Genomic DNA, 18,253 nt, shown 5'->3' with positions numbered 1-18,253 from the left:
GGAACAACCCAAGAACCACCTGGTTCTCAAGCCTGCCACGAACTGGAAACTGCTGGAAGACCAGTGTCAGAAACTGAGCTATTTGGTCACAATAACAGAGGGTATGTGTGGAGGGGCAAAGATGATACTTTCAAACCTAAGAACACTGTACCAGCTCTTAAGCATGATGGTGCTAGCATCATTCTCTGGCACTATTTTGCTGTCAGCAATTCTGGTACATTGCAGAAAGTGGATGGAATAATGAAGGAGGAGGATCACCTCAAAATTCTTGCAAAGATAGTAGTAGTAGTTAGACAGAAGCTAGATAGCCACACAGCTGGGTGCTCCAGGTTAGGTTCATGACAATGACCTAAAACACACATCAAAAATGGACCAAATAAATAACTGTGCATCCAATTATTGTTTTTTTTTTATGTCATTAAAGTAGTATGCTATGCAGTACGTAAACTTCTAACCACAACTTTATGCGTGCACAATATGTAGATGGTTTATGACACACAGTAATTATTTGTGTGATTGTGTTTTTCCCTTCCTTCTTTAACTGTATGTAGGTTGATGCTATGAAATTAAAATAAATAAATAAATAAATAAAATTTGAAATAGATAAATTAAAAAAAAAAAGGTTTTATGGGAAGAATTCAAAGATGAAGAAGAGAATGTATGTCATTTGAACACACCGGATGAGCACCCTTCCCTTCCTCCTTTCGGCCGGGTTGGTGTGTCTTCCTTCCGGCTTTGCCGAAGAAAGTTGAGGGAGGTTCAGCAGCAACTGGGCTTTTACATAATGGACAGTCAGGGAAGGAAAGTGGTGGTCTGCGACAATGGGACCGGGGTAAGCTTACCGTTTTAGCTCGGCGTGTTACCAGCACGAATCTTGCTCTAAAAGGAGCCGTTATGTCGACTGATTTGCTGAAACAGGAAGTGGGTCTGTCACCGTCCAAGCTAGCTAGCGTTAACTGGGTGTGTAGCTAGCCAGTTAGCCTGCTAATTTTCATTCATCCAGTCCTGATGCGGAAACGGCCCGCAGATTGGATGGAAATGCACGGATAAAATTTAATTAAAATCTCTAGTTGTATTGCTTCCTCCTGCATAACTCCCTTAATTAATACTTAACGTCCTAGGTGCAACCACCGGTTAGTAAGCTAACCGAGCTAGCCTTTCTAGTTAGCTTTTAACAGCTGGCTGTCTGGTTTCTGCTGTCTGGCAGCTGCGTCAGTCATTTCAGCGATTTGTTCGGCAAACCACACGGAATTTGCAGATTCATTCTTTCCATGCTGTAGTCCGAGTTTGCTTTCCAAGGACCGGAGCTACATGTTTTTTCACTCAGTGTCGGCTAGGTGTAACGCTAGCTAGGCCGTGTCAGGTGAATTGAGGAACCACCTTTACGTTTACTCATTCCGCAGCTTACACCAACTTCGCTCATTAAAAATTTAACCCAAGCAGCCATTAGTAAGGAGTCCGGGAAGACCTCAGGAGGTGTATTTCTGCACGTATCTTTGTATCTGCACGTCGGCTGTGTGTTTACATGTACTTATTGATTAAAATTGGGGGCTAAACACTCGGAAGTTAACACTGGGGTGTGTAAAATGAAACATTGCGAAAGAGCCCCCACCACAAAGGAAAGTAACCACCATCCAAAAAGCTGCTCATATTTGCACTACATGTGATACATTTTTGTGGTCTTTTCGTCCCCAATAGTAATTATCAACATGAATGATATACTGCTGTATTTCCTTGTAGCTGTACTCACTCTTAATAAAATACTCAGCTTGTGCGCCATCAAGCATTTAATATAAACTTTACTGAGCTTTGTTTATGCTTCTAAATTGCTTATTGCACACACACAGGTAGCACTGTTTCTTTTGGGGTGTGCTGGCTTCCTTGTCTAAACGTCAGCAGTCAAAGAGGATGTTGGCTCAGCATGTTACTGACTAATAAGGCTCTTTTGAGTTGTGAGTCTTTCAAGAGCTTTCTGTGAAGCAGGGGAAAAAAACAGCCCTGTGTCAGAGTTGAACTGAGAAGTCAAGAGGAAGTGAGACGAGTCTGAACCACAGTATATGTCACTAGCAGATTTGTTAAGAGCGCTGTTGCATGCTTTTTCACAGTCCAATGCAAATGCTGTTTTGTTTTTTGCATGCAGAAAAAAGTTTAGACTATTAATTGTTTAGTTTACTCTTGATAGTCTTTCAATGAATTTTACCATAACGGTTTCCAAATTGCATGCTTGCAGTCTGCATCCCTTGTTACTTGGTTAAATTTTGTGCTGTGTATTGATGCAGAAAATGTTTTAATAGTTGGTTCAAAGCAAATTAAATTGGTGCAAAAAAGGGTGTGTAGAATCAGAAAAAAGGCAAATATTTTAATTAGAGCTAAAACAACTTCCTGTAACGGTATTTGTGGCTGCTATTTTAGAGGTAATCGTACACCAGTGCACCTCTGATGCTATCTTTTCCTGGTCTTCGGTTATCTGAGCTCATGCAACTATTCTAGCTGAGCGCAAAGAACAGCAAATTGTCTATATCTCCATTTGGTGTAAATGATAGTCTTTGTAGCTCTCACAAAATTGATTTTTACAAATGGTTCTAATAATATTTTATTTGTTGGTAATAACACAGAAGGGTTTTTAATGTATAAATGTGAAAAGCACAGATGCAGAATATTAATGTTAAATATCTTTGTTTGTTTTTTACATTAAAAAGGAAATTAGGCACAGATATAAAACATCTTGTATACTTGAGGTTTTCTATCAGTCTACAAATACAGGAACTGACCACATTTAGACATGCAGTACATGAAACGTGCAGCGTCATCAAACATGCTCATTCTGAATGGTAATTGGGGCCTTTCTTATCAATAGGATGATAGTGATGTTTTCAAGTTCTGTTCTAGAATGTATCTTATCAGTATTTTCTAATCACTTCCTCTGTGCTCTGGTTTTCTTCCCTTTTTGTCTCTCTATTGTAGTTTGTCAAGTGTGGCTATGCAGGCTCCAACTTCCCAGAGCACATCTTCCCTGCACTCGTTGGGAGACCCATCATTCGTTCTACAGCCAAAGTGGGAAACATTGAGATCAAGGTACAGACTGTTCCTCCTTATGCATTTTTTTCCACTCGACTTTTGGAAATGGGTCATCGGACAAAAATATAACTTGAAAACAGGAGAGAGAAAAAATCAAGATGTGAAATATACATTACAGAATAAAGTCAGTCTCTTATATAAACACAGTGTCAAAGTAATAGACAGTCGAGATAGACTCTTGTAAGAGTTAGCACCCTAATGAATCTCTGGAAAATACTTTTAACACCAGCCCACATCAAAACTAGCAGGTCTTTTTATTTTAGCAGGCAAGACAGCAGCAGTGTAAATGTCTTGACAGCTTCACATTATTTTGGCATGGTGCCTATCTCTACCTTTCTCGTTGTCCTTTCCACTTTTGTTTGTTCATTTTTTTTTATATATCTGCCTCCTCTTCCTCCATGTTTTGTTCCTCTCCTGGTGAAGTAGAATGTCCAGAAAATGGTAAGTTTAGGTTGGTGTGTGCTTCTCATTCTTGCTTGCTATAGAGAGCTGAGTCATGTAATGAAATTAAAAATTAAGCCCCTTGTTTGATTGAGTTTTTCTTTTTTGTCCAGTGTGTTTCATGAATTTATTTTTTCATCACTCATTCTGATCCCATTTTTGTACATCTTCATTACCTTTTGATTTTGGGTGCAAAGCTGGGTATTGCTGGCTGGTAAGGCCAATCCACAGCAGTTTTTTTTTTTTTTTTTTTTTTTTTTTTTTATCTCCAGGCTGAGAGTGTTAGCAGAAATAGCTGCAGTGAATCATAGGCCAGCTGTTATCGATGGAGTGCTAAAAGAGATTTTGGACCGGTTCCATTGTCAAAGTCTCTGATCTCCTGCTGCATCCTGACAGCTACCCTCCCACCAATCCTGAAGCAGTTTTCAGCTGAAAACAACTTAAAATGTCACCCAGAGCAATGTGTGCCAAAGGACAGATTTTTCTGTATCTGTATGTATCATATGTATCTATTTTTCTAGCCATTTTGAAGCAGTCAACATATTTTAATTGATTAGTGTCCAATATGAAAAAAAAAAAATTCTTCATTCTAAGTGCAGAGGAAGTGCCCATACTTGAGGATGCATGGCAGACAGCTGTGGTGGAGATGGAAACACATCTGTTTTTCTTTCCTTTTTTTCCCCCTTCTTTCTTTCTTTTTTCTTTAATGACACCACATGGAGGCGATGCCTGTGACTGGTACTCATTAATGCCAAAGAGCACAGGATGAACCCATAAAATGGCTGCCTTCAGTAGGCTTTTGATGTCTCCAAGTGGAACGTGAGATGCTTGACTGTGTGGCTAACACTGAGCTCTAACCCAACAGTTGTTTACATTTTGCTGCGGTGCCTTGCATGCAGATAGTTGAATGGGGCTTAAACGAGTGGTGTACTGTAGCTAAAGGGAAGTGTTTCCAGGTGTATATGCATGGAAAATGATGCCTTGTTGTGCATGGTGGGTAATTGAGTTTTAAGTCGAAGTGCTACATGAATGCTTTTGTTGTCAGATGACAGAGGTTTTCAGGTGGCAAGTAGGCAAATGAGATGACTGAGTTTAATTTCCAGACCGAGGCTATGTACTCATCCTTGTCCCCAGTGACTCTGATTGTTCCACAATGGGCTCCACAATCCTGAAGGCTCTGCTGCCCTATTTTTAAATATTTATCTCTGTTAAATTTCCTGCAGGACCTGATGGTGGGGGATGAGGCTAGTGAGCTGCGCTCCATGCTAGAGGTCAATTATCCAATGGAGAACGGCATTGTCAGGAACTGGGATGACATGAAGCACCTGTGGGACTACACCTTTGGCCCAGAGAAGCTCAACATCGACTCCCGCAACTGCAAGATTCTGCTGACCGAGCCCCCCATGAACCCCACCAAGAACCGTGAGAAAATCATCGAGGTAACATTAAAATTGTCATTATCAGAGGCAGCATCTTGCAGCCTTTCGGGGGGAAATGGATTTTTAAAGCATAGCAGAAGTTGCAGTTTGGTTAATCCTCCGTGAAATGACTTCATTGTGTGCTACTTCTGCATTACGCTACAGAAATAATTTTGCACCCACGTTACCCACTGTAGTGTGTCAAGTTTCTCAACAGTTGTACTTCCTGTCGTCTACCACAGGTGATGTTTGAGACCTACCAGTTTGCAGGAGTCTACATTGCTATTCAGGCTGTGCTGACACTGTATGCCCAAGGTAGAGGCCTTTACACACACGTTTAGTCAAAACAGACCCTAACCTTTTTCTGTTGCATAACACAGCTTTCATGTCACAGACATTTTAGACTTGTTCTTCTGCTTCCTTAAACCGCCTCATCTAGAAATTAATTTTAGCCCTAAAGTGCGATTATAGGCCCTTCATGCGGACAGTTATAAACGTATTGTACTATTTGCTTGATTACTATTTACGTCATTAAACTTAGAAACAAGAGAGCTGTTAAAGTTAGTTGTGGAAGTTTTTGTGTAGCAGTATTTAGCTACCACACAAACACGTCTTGGTCAAAATGTTCTTACAGACCAACACAATCATATTTGTGCCAAAACATTTATCAGTACTTCTGACATCAGCTGATATGTTGTGCAAACACAGCTCTGCGTGAGGTCTGTCTATTATTCTACTATTTTTATCAGATTTTTTTTTTTTTTTTAAAATAAGCAATTACCTAGTTATAAGTAGGTAACTGTTACATTAGCTGTGTTATTGCAGCAGTTTTTTTTGTGTATGTTTACCCAGCCAGCAGTAATCAGCAGCTGCAAGCACACTCTGGATAAAACTCTCCTTGCTTGATAGAATTGCAGGTTATTAACTGTAGCGTGTGTTTGCGTTTCAGGCCTTCTTACTGGTGTGGTGGTGGACTCGGGTGATGGTGTCACGCACATTTGTCCTGTGTATGAGGGCTTCAGTCTGCCCCACCTGACAAGACGTCTGGACATCGCAGGCAGGGACATCACCCGCTACCTCATCAAGGTATCCAGTTTGAATAATTTCATCAAAGTGTTTCTATGTCAGGTGGAGACTTGGCAAAATATTCTTAGATCAATCTTTAAATAGCAGGTTCTGTGAGAACTCCATTCTAAGATCTGACTTCCAAAATTTGCTGCTGAATGCACAAGTTTGAATACGTTTTGCAGCGTATAAAACAAACAAATTGTGTCACAGTTTAGTCTTTTTTGTGTGTGAAGTTTTGCATATGTCATTAGATTCTTTGTTTGCAACTAAGTGGGAAGATCTTAATTTAGAAAAGCTCAACTTCCTCCAGTGCAACTTGATATATTAGGAGATTACATTAAGTAAGCCAAAGCGTCTCTCATTTTATTCTGCTTTTCCTTCCCTATTCCCTGACCTCTTCCTCATTCTCCATGTGCAGTTGTTACTGTTGAGGGGTTATGCCTTCAACCACTCTGCAGACTTTGAGACGGTGCGCATGATGAAGGAGAAGCTGTGCTATGTAGGCTACAACATCGAACAGGAGCAGAAGTTGGCGCTCGAGACCACCGTGCTGGTGGAATCATACACGGTAGACACTCGCATGTTTATTCTTAATAGTAATAAATCACTGACAAATGCAGTTACATTTGGTGTGACATTGTGAGAGAACTGATCCACATGTTTGATGTTAATCCCGAGCTGGTCGGTACAGTTCCCTTATGAATTTTAGGGTGTGTCGTTTTGGAAAGCTTTATCAAAACACTGCAGCTTGCATAAAAAGGGCGTTAAAAATGATTGCTGCCCTCACATGGGCATTGTGTGCATTAGTCACTCAAGAACCCAAACTTTATATAACAAAATGCAGTAAAATAATGATAACAAAAATCTAAATACATTAACTACATACATTAATAGTCATTAACTCAAGTATACCAGTCAGCAGCTCTGTGCATCGAATCTTTTTAAATTTTTATTCCAATTTTGGCTCTCAGTGAGTCAAGTCACTTTCATTTATCCAGCACATTTAAACAACAAGACTTCGACTCCACTCCCAAAAACACACACTTGTGGTTAACACATTTGTCTAACGCACAAAAGGTCTCCAGTTCAAGACTCAGAAGAGGCACAAATTGCTGGCAGGGTATCTGGGGTAAAAGTCTGTGCCAGATCAAATATGCAGATTTATATATCCTCTGTCGTGACCCCTTGTGAATAAGGGAGCAGTCAAAAGAAGCTTTTAATAAAATCTAAATATTAAAAAAATTAGTAATCTTTTTTTTTTTCATCAAAAAACAAGTTTAAATCCATACTTTTTCTAAACCTTGAGTATTATATTTATTAAATAATTGTCATTAATTGTCACGGTAACCAAGCAGCCCTACCCATCACGAGTACAAATGTGCAAAAACCGACTGAAATTCTGAAATGTATATTTTTGTCATATTAAACATCTATTTTATTTAGGTTGAATGTTTTTACAAGTCAGCAAATTTCCAGCCGTGAGGGGTTGCACGTTTTTTTTTTTTTTTTTTGTTTACTTTTTTCCTTTAAAATGAGTTCTTTTTACGCACTCCACGTGTGCACAAGTTTCATATTTCTGCCTAAAATAGCAGCGGTGCAGACACAATCCCTCCCAAAGGATTTGTTATTCAAAAGTGGCTGTATTTTGAAATAATCAAAACTAATGGGGTAACTAAATCTGTTTCAGCACTGAGCTAAGTAGACTACCACATGCCCACTGTTGGTGCAGTTGGCAGTTTTGGTACAGGGCAGTGCTACTGACTAACAGTTTTCTCTGAGACTCAGACATATGGGGGTGCAGTGCTCCTCCGTCAGGCTTGCTTTTCTTTCCGAGGTCCATTTCCCTGCAGAGAGAACCACAGAATCTAAACGTCGGTCCTGGTGTCTGTGTTCCTGCACGCCTTTCCGAGCACATGTTGTGTCTCAGTGCGCTCTGACCATGTGTGTTTGGGTTAGTGTAGGCGACTGTGTGCGTGCAGGTGAATAGGTGCGTGAACATGTATGTGTAAGTATGGTTTTGTGTGCCGAAACAAGGAGGGCAATGTACCTGTGGCCGAAAGGTCCTGAATTGCGCGTTGCATCATTTCCTGTGCAGCCACTTTGCGGCAGTGGCTAGGCTCTGCTTCCTCCCACTGCCCTTGGCTGAATGAAGCCTTTTTATAGTCACATGCATTCACTATAGTCAGTTTGAGGCCAGCACTCTCCGTGCTCTAACTTGCTGTACAGTGTCACCAGTCTGGGAGGATTTTCTTTTCTTTTGAGAAGTTAAACCTTTCAGTATCAATCATGATTCTCACTGTCGAGTTTCACACCCTTGGGCACTCTTGTACATTAAATCTTACCTTTTCATTAGTGTCATTTTTTTTTGTTTTTTTTTTCCCCCCCCTCTTTGCTTTTTTTTTTTCTCATCTCTCCCACACAACTCCAGCTGCCAGATGGCCGTGTGATCAAGGTGGGAGGAGAGCGGTTTGAGGCCCCTGAGGCTCTGTTCCAGCCCCACCTCATCAACGTGGAGGGCGTTGGAGTGGCCGAGCTACTCTTCAACACCATCCAAGCAGCTGACATAGACACCAGGTGAGGCCAACAAAAGGGCACATGTATACTCCACTATCAATAAAAAGCTTTCCTGAGGGTGACTCAGTGTTTCCACAGCATTAGGAAGTTTCAGCAGAGGCAGACGTTTTGGCAAGGAATAGATAGATGGATGTCAAACGGCAATGTCAGCTGATCACAGCTTTCGCTTAAGCAATGGAGGGTTTTAGACATAAAACTAAATATTTTGTGAAGTCTAGAGTTCAGTATGGAAAGTTTGAAAATTGATCATGAGTCTTTAAAAGAATGGAACAAGGGGAAAAAATGTAAACACTTGCAAGTCAACTAAGTATGACTGATCCCTTGCTGCTTTAGTTCAATAATTTATTTTTACTCTCTTGAAGTCACTGAAGATCTGTTTGGAAAGTACATTTTCCAGCATTTGCTGACTTAAAATGAGAAAATGTCTCTTCCTGCTCTCACCCTTTTCTGCCTTCCTGTCATCAGGCCTGAGTTCTACAAACACATCGTGCTCTCAGGCGGATCTACCATGTACCCCGGCCTGCCATCTCGGCTGGAGAGGGAGCTCAAGCAGCTGTACCTGGAGCGTGTGCTCAAGGGAGATGTGGACAAGCTTTCGGTAAGAAACCAGGCCTCTCCTATAAAGTGACATGCACTACTGACTGTGAGCGAAAACTGCTCAAGTATGATTCACAGCATGATTGTCACTTTGAAAAACTGGGACATTCAATTTAGCTCATTAGATCTATCCAGTGTGATTTTTTTTTTTTTTTTTTTTTTTTAAAGAGTGCTCTAGTTATAGAAAGGAACATAGAAGTCTGCATCTGGCCTCTGGTTTAAGTAAAACATTTCCCCTGATTCTCACAATTCGTTAAAGATCTTCAGTACGGCTTTTCCCACATGTTAGAGAGCATTGAAGTGCCAGAAGCAACCACAGGGAACATGTTTCAAGGATGTAAATGACATCTCGCTGTGTTTTCGCACAACTTGAACTTAAACTACATGCACCTATCATGTCTGAACCTTGCCCGTTTCAAGCACAAGACTGGCTTTATGAATTTTTTAGTGCAGTGTAGACAAACTACCACAAGGTAGTGCCAGAGGCCAGACGCTCATTTAATTTAAACAAGCGTGCAGTTAACTTCATAGTGACAAATATTTGTTTTGGTAAAATATTTCTACCTTTTCATGTCGGTATCCCAAAGACACAGATGATTTTAAACAGAAGTATTTTATAAACAAAGCTCAGCAGATGACTCATAGGTTTAAAGAACACATCATTATGTGCTTTACTTTTCTGCCTGCAACTGCAATCGACCCCAATTTTCCCAGATTGTCTCATTTTTTTGAATTGAAGTCTGCAAAGTTAGTGTGGGAATCCAATGATAGGATTTTTTCCCCTTCATGAAAACTCTTCAGAACTAAAAAGATGCTGCTGAGATGCAGTTTTTGCTAGAAAGAAACTGCTTTGCTGAATGTCAGTTTCAACTCTGGCGTTAACTAAACCACAGTCAGTTTTCCTAGCACTTGTTTTCCTGCCAGAATATGGCAAATACACCACCTCCTTGTGTAGCTTGCACCTTTACGTGTTTGTTAGTACGTTTAGATAACCAGTCACGTGAGCAACAAACCGAAGCAGCATCCTTTGCCCTATTTGGTGAAAATATGAGTGTTTAAACATGCCAGACAGAAGTAGATTGTGCTGAAGGAGAAGTTTGTGTTATCATTTTTCTGTGCTGAAAACAACAATTGGACTGCGTGTGAATCTGACCACAGCTGTCATGAGGCCGCTTTAAAGCATCATCGGTCTGTGTTTTTGATTAACAATTGATCAGATGACTCTGTAATTTGAAAGGTCTCAGTTGTCATGATTAAAATCAGTTTTATCAGCTCACTCTGTGATTCCTGCTGGCTCTTAAAGCAGCATTTAATGCCTGTCACCTGATTGTTTTGGTCTTATGATAGAAAGTTTATTGTTTTTGCGTCCGTCTCTGAGCTCTCAGTCGTATCGATTCCATGCAGGCAGCTTTCTTTATGTATTTCCCTCAGGAGCTGGAAAACTCCTGAGACAAATGCAGATTCTCACACGATCATGATCATAAGAGGATCAATTTTTATTAGACTAAAAGCTTAGCATTTGTTGGTCGGACCAGTCAGCTTCTTGTGGCAGCTATTTTTTTTTTTTTTTTTTTTTTTTTTAGCTGCAGTAAAAGTCTACGTGTTGTAGTGGTGTACAGTCTCCAGGTTATTCTTTGTTTGTGCTCTCTCTGAGGCCATGTAGTCTTGTTTTGAATTCTTTAATCCATACACCAAATAAGAAATGTAACAACACAAACGAGGTAGTAAAATGTTTATATAATTAATAATGGTGTTGTTTAATGCCTTTCTACAGTTTCACACTAACATTTCCATGACAACAGTGACCTCCATCAGTCATAGATGTTGCTGTTTCAGTTATTCACTACTTCTGTATTTTTGTTAAAACAAGGTTGATATGTGGTAGATTTGTGGTTTGTGCAGGAGTAGAAACCATCGTTTCACAGTGTAGCTCGTAGTAAATCTACTTTAGATGGTTATAACATTATGGCTCATAATCAAATCCCTATGGAGAATATAAATGGGATTTTCACTTCCTGAACCTCACTGTTGAGTTCTGTTAATACCCACATTAGCCTATGATAGACAGATGGCTCATCCAGTCACCTGTCAAGAGCCTTTAAATGTCTGCCGATTTCCAAGAAGAGCCTCCCAGTTGTGTAAAGGGCACCGTAAATTTGACTGGTCACAAACTGGCTCCAAACGTTTACTAATGTCTTGTAGGTCGTGACAGTTTTTGCTCATTTTGTGATTAAAGAAACTTGAGAGTCAAGAGCCGGTAAATTTTAAAAAAAAAAAAAAAAAAAAAAAAAAAATTACCTCTGTTATTAATCACATGTAAGTCAGTTTCCTTGAAACATTTCAAAGTTTGCAGTTTTAGTTGTCACTTGAAACAAAAATCTCTAGCTTAAAATTTTTTAAAAAAAATTAAGGGTTGTTTATTTAAAAATGATAATTAATAATTAAATGCGTGATAATTTATCACATACTTAGCTCTCATTAATTGCAATTACTCGCTTTTTCCTCCCCAAGACTGAAGTTGGTAAGTTTTCCATAAGCACTAGCTGCTAGCCCAGCAGTCAACTACTCATTTATATCCCGTAGCTCCTTTTATGGTATTCACTTTGCTTCAAAACAATGCAAACATGAGGATAGACTGACTGTCTCTGCACACATGCTCTCCATTAATGTGCGTGCAATTCGCTGGAAAGTCTTTGCTGAGTAGAGACTAAGAGAGTCACCTTTAGTGTTTTCTAAATGTTAGAAATATAGTTAATATCAAAACAGAGTAAAAGCAGTATTAAAGGAGTATCCTCAGTAGACGGGCTACATCAGGATACTGCGAGTGGATGGACGTGACGGACTACAGAGGTGCCCTGGAAGCTAGCACATCAAATTCACATTACTGTTATTTGTTAACAGTAAACTTGGAGAGGGAACACGGGTTGATCCGATTCCTTTTCCCTCAATTTATTCTGGTGTTTTTTGCAAGCAGAAGCTCCTCTGAAGTTCTAAACACATTTAAACGTGTTTTATATTTTAAATGTCACAAAAAATAACACGTTAGTTACACCTGGCTAAACTAAGCTGTCCAATCCTACTAATTTGTTAAGTTTGCTGTTGGGGTATTAAACAATTTTGAGATTAAACAAATTTCTCTTCCAGTCCCAAGTATTAAAAGTTACCATGTGAAGCGCTATGAAAAGGGTTAAACTGTAAAGAATTTAATTCAGCATGTTTTTGATAGAAACTCCTCCCAACACTTGGTGTTTGTTTTTTGTTTTTTAATTTATTTGGAAAAATCCTGCTAGGTCTTGAGGAAAGTCTTGGCCTGTTTAACACTTTTCTGACAGAGGTGCATGTGAGAGTGCAATTATCCACCACCATACTGGTCATGCATTAGCTGGTCCTTATCCCACCAGTTCTCCAGTACAGAGTCCGTGTCAGATATCAGATCACGCCAGTGTGCAAAAAGCGCAACTAATATTTAAGTGCATTTAATGCTAGCAAGAGGACATCATGTGTCCTGCCTCCTGTAGTCTCCAACTCAAGCAGCTCCTGTTGCCTGAATCACATGAAATATTTTCAGTAGCTCAAATCCAGTTGTTCTTTCTGAATGTTAAAAAGCGGACAACTGTGGAAATCAGCAAAAAAAGCTTGTATTTCTTTCTTTTTTTTTGCTTGCTCGCCTTTTCTTGTTTTCATCGGATTGCCGGCTGTCTGGAGGCGGTGTACGTGTATAAACTTAACATGAGGCTGCTTTGACAGCGGACTGTGGTTGAACTATTTTTATTAAGAGAGCTCACGCCATCTGAAGCCAAGAAGCTCATTGTGTCAAGAGTTGATTTTTTTTTTTTTTTTTGAGGGGGGAACCTAATTTTTATGTTGCACAGCCATGAATTCAGTTATATCATAGGAAGAACTAACAGTTAAGTAAAACGTATTATCATAATTATACCTAATTATCTTCTGGCTTTTATCAAGTTAGTTTCTATCTGATTTAGACCACTCAAATTTTGATATAAATCTTGACATTGATTAGAAAAACATGTAGACTTTTGGGAACTTTGAGCAGTATTGGCAACTCATCCTTCTCCTCTGTGTTTCTTTTCCTGTAGAAATTTAAGATCCGGATTGAGGATCCTCCCAGGCGAAAGCACATGGTGTTCCTGGGTGGAGCTGTGCTGGCCGACATCATGAAGGACAAGGACAACTTCTGGCTGACCCGGGAGGAGTACCAGGAGAAAGGAGTACGTGTGCTGGAAAAACTCGGAGTGACCGTCAGATAAAGCACTGGACGGACAGAACGCCCACACGACATAATAATACACACACACACATACATGAATATACACACAAACGCAAACATACACGACATGCACACACATTTCCACCCCTTGCCCACATCGCAGAGTATATATCTATTTATCCCTGTTCCTCTCTGTTTCGGCCGTTGATTCCCTTCAAACACCACAGGGAATCCAGCCATCACCTTCCCGCTCTCTCCTCTCTCTCTCTCTCTCTCTCTCTCTCTCTGCCTCTCTGCCTCTCTCTCTTCTCTCCTGGTTCGGGATTGGTTCACACTTTTCCTCGCAAGCCCCAAGAAACCAATTCCATCTTTGCAGATTTCCACTGATTCTTGCTGAGTGCTGGTGGGAGAAGGTTAAGAGCTGTCAATGCAGCATATTTACCTGCAGATTAGGCTTGTTGTGAATTAACACTTGTCGGGTAAACCGACCAGGCTCGGCGGAAAGCTTAGTTTCCTCCCTTGTTAAACCTGTAGAGGAGATAAAGTGATGCAAAGTTTCTAAGCAACTTGTAAGCGTCTGTAACGTCACAATCAGGGTCCACCACAAACAGCCACGGGCCGCTTTGAGCATCTGTTCCGGGTGAGCGAGAACTGATCACATTTTTATGTCGGTTTTTATAAATGATATCATGACTTTTCTTTTCTGGGAGAGGGATTACTTTGTTTTTGCTTTTTTCCCTTTTTTGTTGGATGTATGAGTTTGATTTCCATCTTTAAATTTGACTTTTTTTTTCATTGACTTTTTTGTTGCTGTGCACTGCTACCATTGTAAATGGAGTGTATTGTAGTAACAGAAGGTCCTCCATGTGTTGTTTTGTTTTCTTATTTTATGAAGAATTAATGGTTGATTTATAAAGGGACAAATACACAAACTAAAAGCCCCTGAGCTTGACATCGAGTGTGTGACGGTACTTTAGGGGTTCGTTGGTGGTGACACAGTGATGGGGTGTGGGGAGGGTTAGTATTTTTTTCCTCGTCAGACAGCTTGGCCTCTGCCTCCTCTCTGGTTATAAATCAGAAGTTGAATGAATGGGTGTGAGCAGTTATAGCAATATTTCAAACTGTATCGACGCTATAGTACCTCACTCATCGTATTCCTCCAGATCCACCAAAGCACGGAGGCAGTGGCAGGTTTTAGGATGAGATCTGTTTAAATTTGGGCACCTGGAGCATCGCAAAGCTGGGAAATTAAAACGGTATATTATACGGCTTATTTAAGTTCTCCAGACTTTCATTCCCAACGGTCGACTTAATGATTACTGGAGGCACTTCTATTTTGATTACGATAAATGTGTATATTTTTTTTTTTCTCCTCTTTCCATGAACGTCTATCCAGTGCCAAGTGCAGTTAATGTTAACTGGATCTCATGTTTTAATGTCTTTCTTTTTGTCACAATTTTTTGTTTTTACTTTCCTGTGTTGTTCATAGCATAACTGCCTAACGCTGATTTAAATAAAGAAAAGTGATTTATAAGGATGTTTGTGTGGCAGGTTCCTTCTTTTTTTTGGCACATGAAGCTTCTGTTTCACAAATTTATGGCTCGGAGCAAGAAATCCTGAACATTGATTTGTAAATATTTATCTTTTGAATGTATATTTGCAAGTAGGGGACAGATTAAATGAGTTGATTAAGCACAATGACAGGAGAAGGGTGTAGGTGACCGAGGCTCATCCACAGAAGAGGACGAGACCTCTGCTCACAGACCCGAAGGAGGAAGAGGAAATGGAACAGCGGCAGAGGACTGGCGCCACCAGAGGAAGAGGCTCTCTTTCCGTGCCTGAAATAAAGATCTCACCCAGACTCTTCCGGCCTTGTTCCATTTTAATCCCTCGACTCTTGCCACTTCCCTCTTAACCCTGAACTATTACCTCAGGAGCGCCGTTTGAAATTTCCTCCCCATCAGAGCACAAAGGGCATCACGTAAGGATGTTTGCAAAAGTAGTTTGGCGCATTTCATTGTGATTTTTTTTTATTTATTTATTTTTTGTCACTTCAGAATATGTATTTAGTATGAAACAAGGAGAAAGGAGTTAAAATTCCACCACATGAAAACGTGAACTTTACACATTTAAATGGTGCACTCAAATTCCCCCAAACAGCTTCTGAAAAAACCTTGTTTAGCAATTTAAGACTTATAAAAATAATTCTTCTTTGATACTTGTTTTCCTATAGTTTTGCTGCCCAAACAATCTCTAAACTCTCTCTAGTCAAAGCATTTTCCACAGGGTGGGAGTAGAGCGACATTTCCTCTCAGCAGTCTTTATCTCAAGTTCAGGCAATCAAAAAAGTATGCTGAAGCAACTGTGTCTTCGAACGTTACATCTGTAACGTCTCTGTTCAGTTTGAGTGAATCAAGCAGTTTTCGACCTGATGCAAAACCAGAACAGGTTAAAATGCTACAAAGGTAATACTCTCCGAGTTAACTGTTGAACAAAATCTTTGTGGTAAGGAAGGAAAAACGTTAAATCCTGCCTATCTTTGGGCATGGGACCACGGCCACCCATTCCTGTAAACTGCACTGGGAAGTGAGTGCCGGTGCTCATGCACCCAGAGAGGGGCCATGCTGACCCCATTACACGAGCAGATATCTTAAATGCTTGCACATGTGGACCGCGATGCTGTTTGCAGCCGTTGAGCTGCTTAGCAGGCCCCCAAAAGCCCTCAGGGACCTTCTTTCTCTTCTCTTTTCTCTCTCCCTCCCCCTCCCCTCACTTGCTCCATCATTATCGCCCACATGCTTTTCCAGAGACATCCTGAGTGAAACAGCTCGACGTCCTCGATGGCTATCACATGTTCCTCCTGTGGAGGGAGGCAGCTCCCCTGGAAGACATGTTGAGGAGAATAAGACAGGCTGTACTAGCCTCAGTTTTTCTTTGTGCTTTCTTTCATCAAAGATGTTGCAAAACTTTTAGAAGTTTCAAAGTCATAGCGAAAAACTTGTGGCTTTGACATTTTTTTTAACCCTCTGGGTCTCCTCATGAAATCACCCTTTCTCTTTCCATGAAAAGTGATTTATAACGATGTTTGTGTGTTAGGTTCCTTACATCAAACTTCTACTGTTAGCTATTACCTCACTAAGTTCTTTCACGATTTAAAACTGTTTAGGGACTTCATATAACTCTATATTGAATTTTTCAGTATATTTGATCTACATTTCAGCAACTTCTTTCAGATGCTGGAAGATGGACCTAATAATATAAATCATTGTTCTCTAAACTATCTCCTTGGATTTGCGCTGCAGCAGGAATTGAGGCCAGTTTTTTACACAAACCCCACCCACCTCAAAAAAGAAACAGAGAAATACACGTCTTATTTTTGAAGTGTTCACCAGAGGATAAATCCTACTGACTTTGGAGATTTTGTGTATTATTACTGGAATTGGTGGCCGTGGTCCCATGCCCAAAGATAGGCAGGATTTAACTTTTTTCTCCTTACCACAAATATTTTGTTCAACAGTTACCTTTGCAGCGTTTTAATGTGCCCTGCTTCTGCATCAGGTCTAAAACTAAACAGAGATGTTACAGATTTAAAATTTGAAGATACAGTTGCTTCAGCATACTTTTTTGATTGCCTGAACTTGAGATAAACTTCCTAAGGGGACACGTCTCTCTACTTAGGGTCATTGTAGTGTCACTGTTGTTTTGGAGTTGTATTGGAGCACACTGGGAGACCACGTTGGGGAGGGCTGTTGCACTGAGAGGCTGTGCTTCATGTGCAATGATTCCTAGGCGGGTGGTATGTGTCAAAGTAACAACCACATGGATAAACTTTTAAGCATACCACTGAATTCTAACAAGATCTAAACCTTCAGGTAATTTTAACGCTATGCTGATTTCTGTATGAACAAATTTATAAAAATATATAACTTAATCTTAATTTCAGCTTCACCAGCTTATCAGTAATGGCGTAACTGATGTGTGCTTACAGTTACAATAACATATCTCCTACTTTTACTGATGGGTTGAGTATAACAGTTTGTATAGTTAGTATATTGTAATTAGCTAACTGTTTCAGTTATTCATAGCTAATCATTTCACGAGTAAAAATAGGATATCAACCACCTTGCAACTAGGAAAAAATCAATGGCTGCCCAGTGACTGCACTGAATTATTTTGCTGTCTGAGACTGTTTTAGAAGTAGTTTCCATGATGTCTGGTTGCTCAGAGGTTGACTGTGCAACATCCTTATCCTTTTGGCGACCACTTTGGATCGCAAGTTGAGTGCAATTGCTTGTTTGCCTCTTGAAACAACTGCAGTCTGACCCAGAGTCAGCACTCTCAGACAGATTGGTCAAAGATTGACATCTTTTTTTTTATAAATGTAGATAGACTGCCAGCATATTGCAATCAGTGAGTTAGTCTGCATTGCAATAGGACACTTGACTCAAGTGTCAACTGGTTACATTCTCGTTACATTCCAATATGAACAGAAGATTGTTGTTCCTCTATTAGTTTGCAGTTAAACTGCCATCATGCAGCAGCATTGTCACCATTTGTGTAGGATTTCACGTTTCAATCTTCATGAGGTTCTAGCTGGACTGTGAATGGAATAGCTAACGTGAATTAATGTGTATGTAGACAGCAACACATTTGCAATTTTGGGTGATTTTTATTGCCCTTTTATCTCTTTCTTGATGCACCAAAGTCACCAAAAAGATGGCAACTGACTGCGAGTGATCGCACCCATGATCAGCTTCTTTGAAGGAACCATTGCAAACGCAACAACGAGTCGTGCTGTGGTCTCCAGCCAGTGTTGAAACGGATAAAAAATGCCTTGGCTGTGTTTGTT

At 40.1% G+C, this 18,253-nt stretch overlaps 1 protein-coding gene across 1 annotated transcript; it reads left to right on the top strand.

The window, feature by feature from the left end:
- Positions 1 to 686: 686 nt before the first annotated feature.
- On the top strand, positions 687 to 14,941 carry LOC116324833 (actin-related protein 2-B). The gene is made up of 9 exons (XM_031745598.2): positions 687 to 832; positions 2,965 to 3,075; positions 4,743 to 4,958; positions 5,180 to 5,252; positions 5,887 to 6,023; positions 6,424 to 6,573; positions 8,434 to 8,579; positions 9,045 to 9,177; positions 13,274 to 14,941. The coding sequence occupies exons 1-9, from the start codon at positions 785 to 787 to the stop codon at positions 13,442 to 13,444; spliced, it is 1,185 nt and encodes a 394-aa protein (XP_031601458.1). The 5' UTR covers positions 687 to 784; the 3' UTR covers positions 13,445 to 14,941.
- Positions 14,942 to 18,253: the final 3,312 nt, after the last annotated feature.

The sequence above is a fragment of the Oreochromis aureus genome, linkage group 13 (assembly GCF_013358895.1).
Source record: "Oreochromis aureus strain Israel breed Guangdong linkage group 13, ZZ_aureus, whole genome shotgun sequence".
Taxonomy (NCBI): Eukaryota; Metazoa; Chordata; class Actinopteri; order Cichliformes; family Cichlidae; genus Oreochromis; species Oreochromis aureus.
This window is presented reverse-complemented; position numbering and strand designations above follow the sequence as displayed.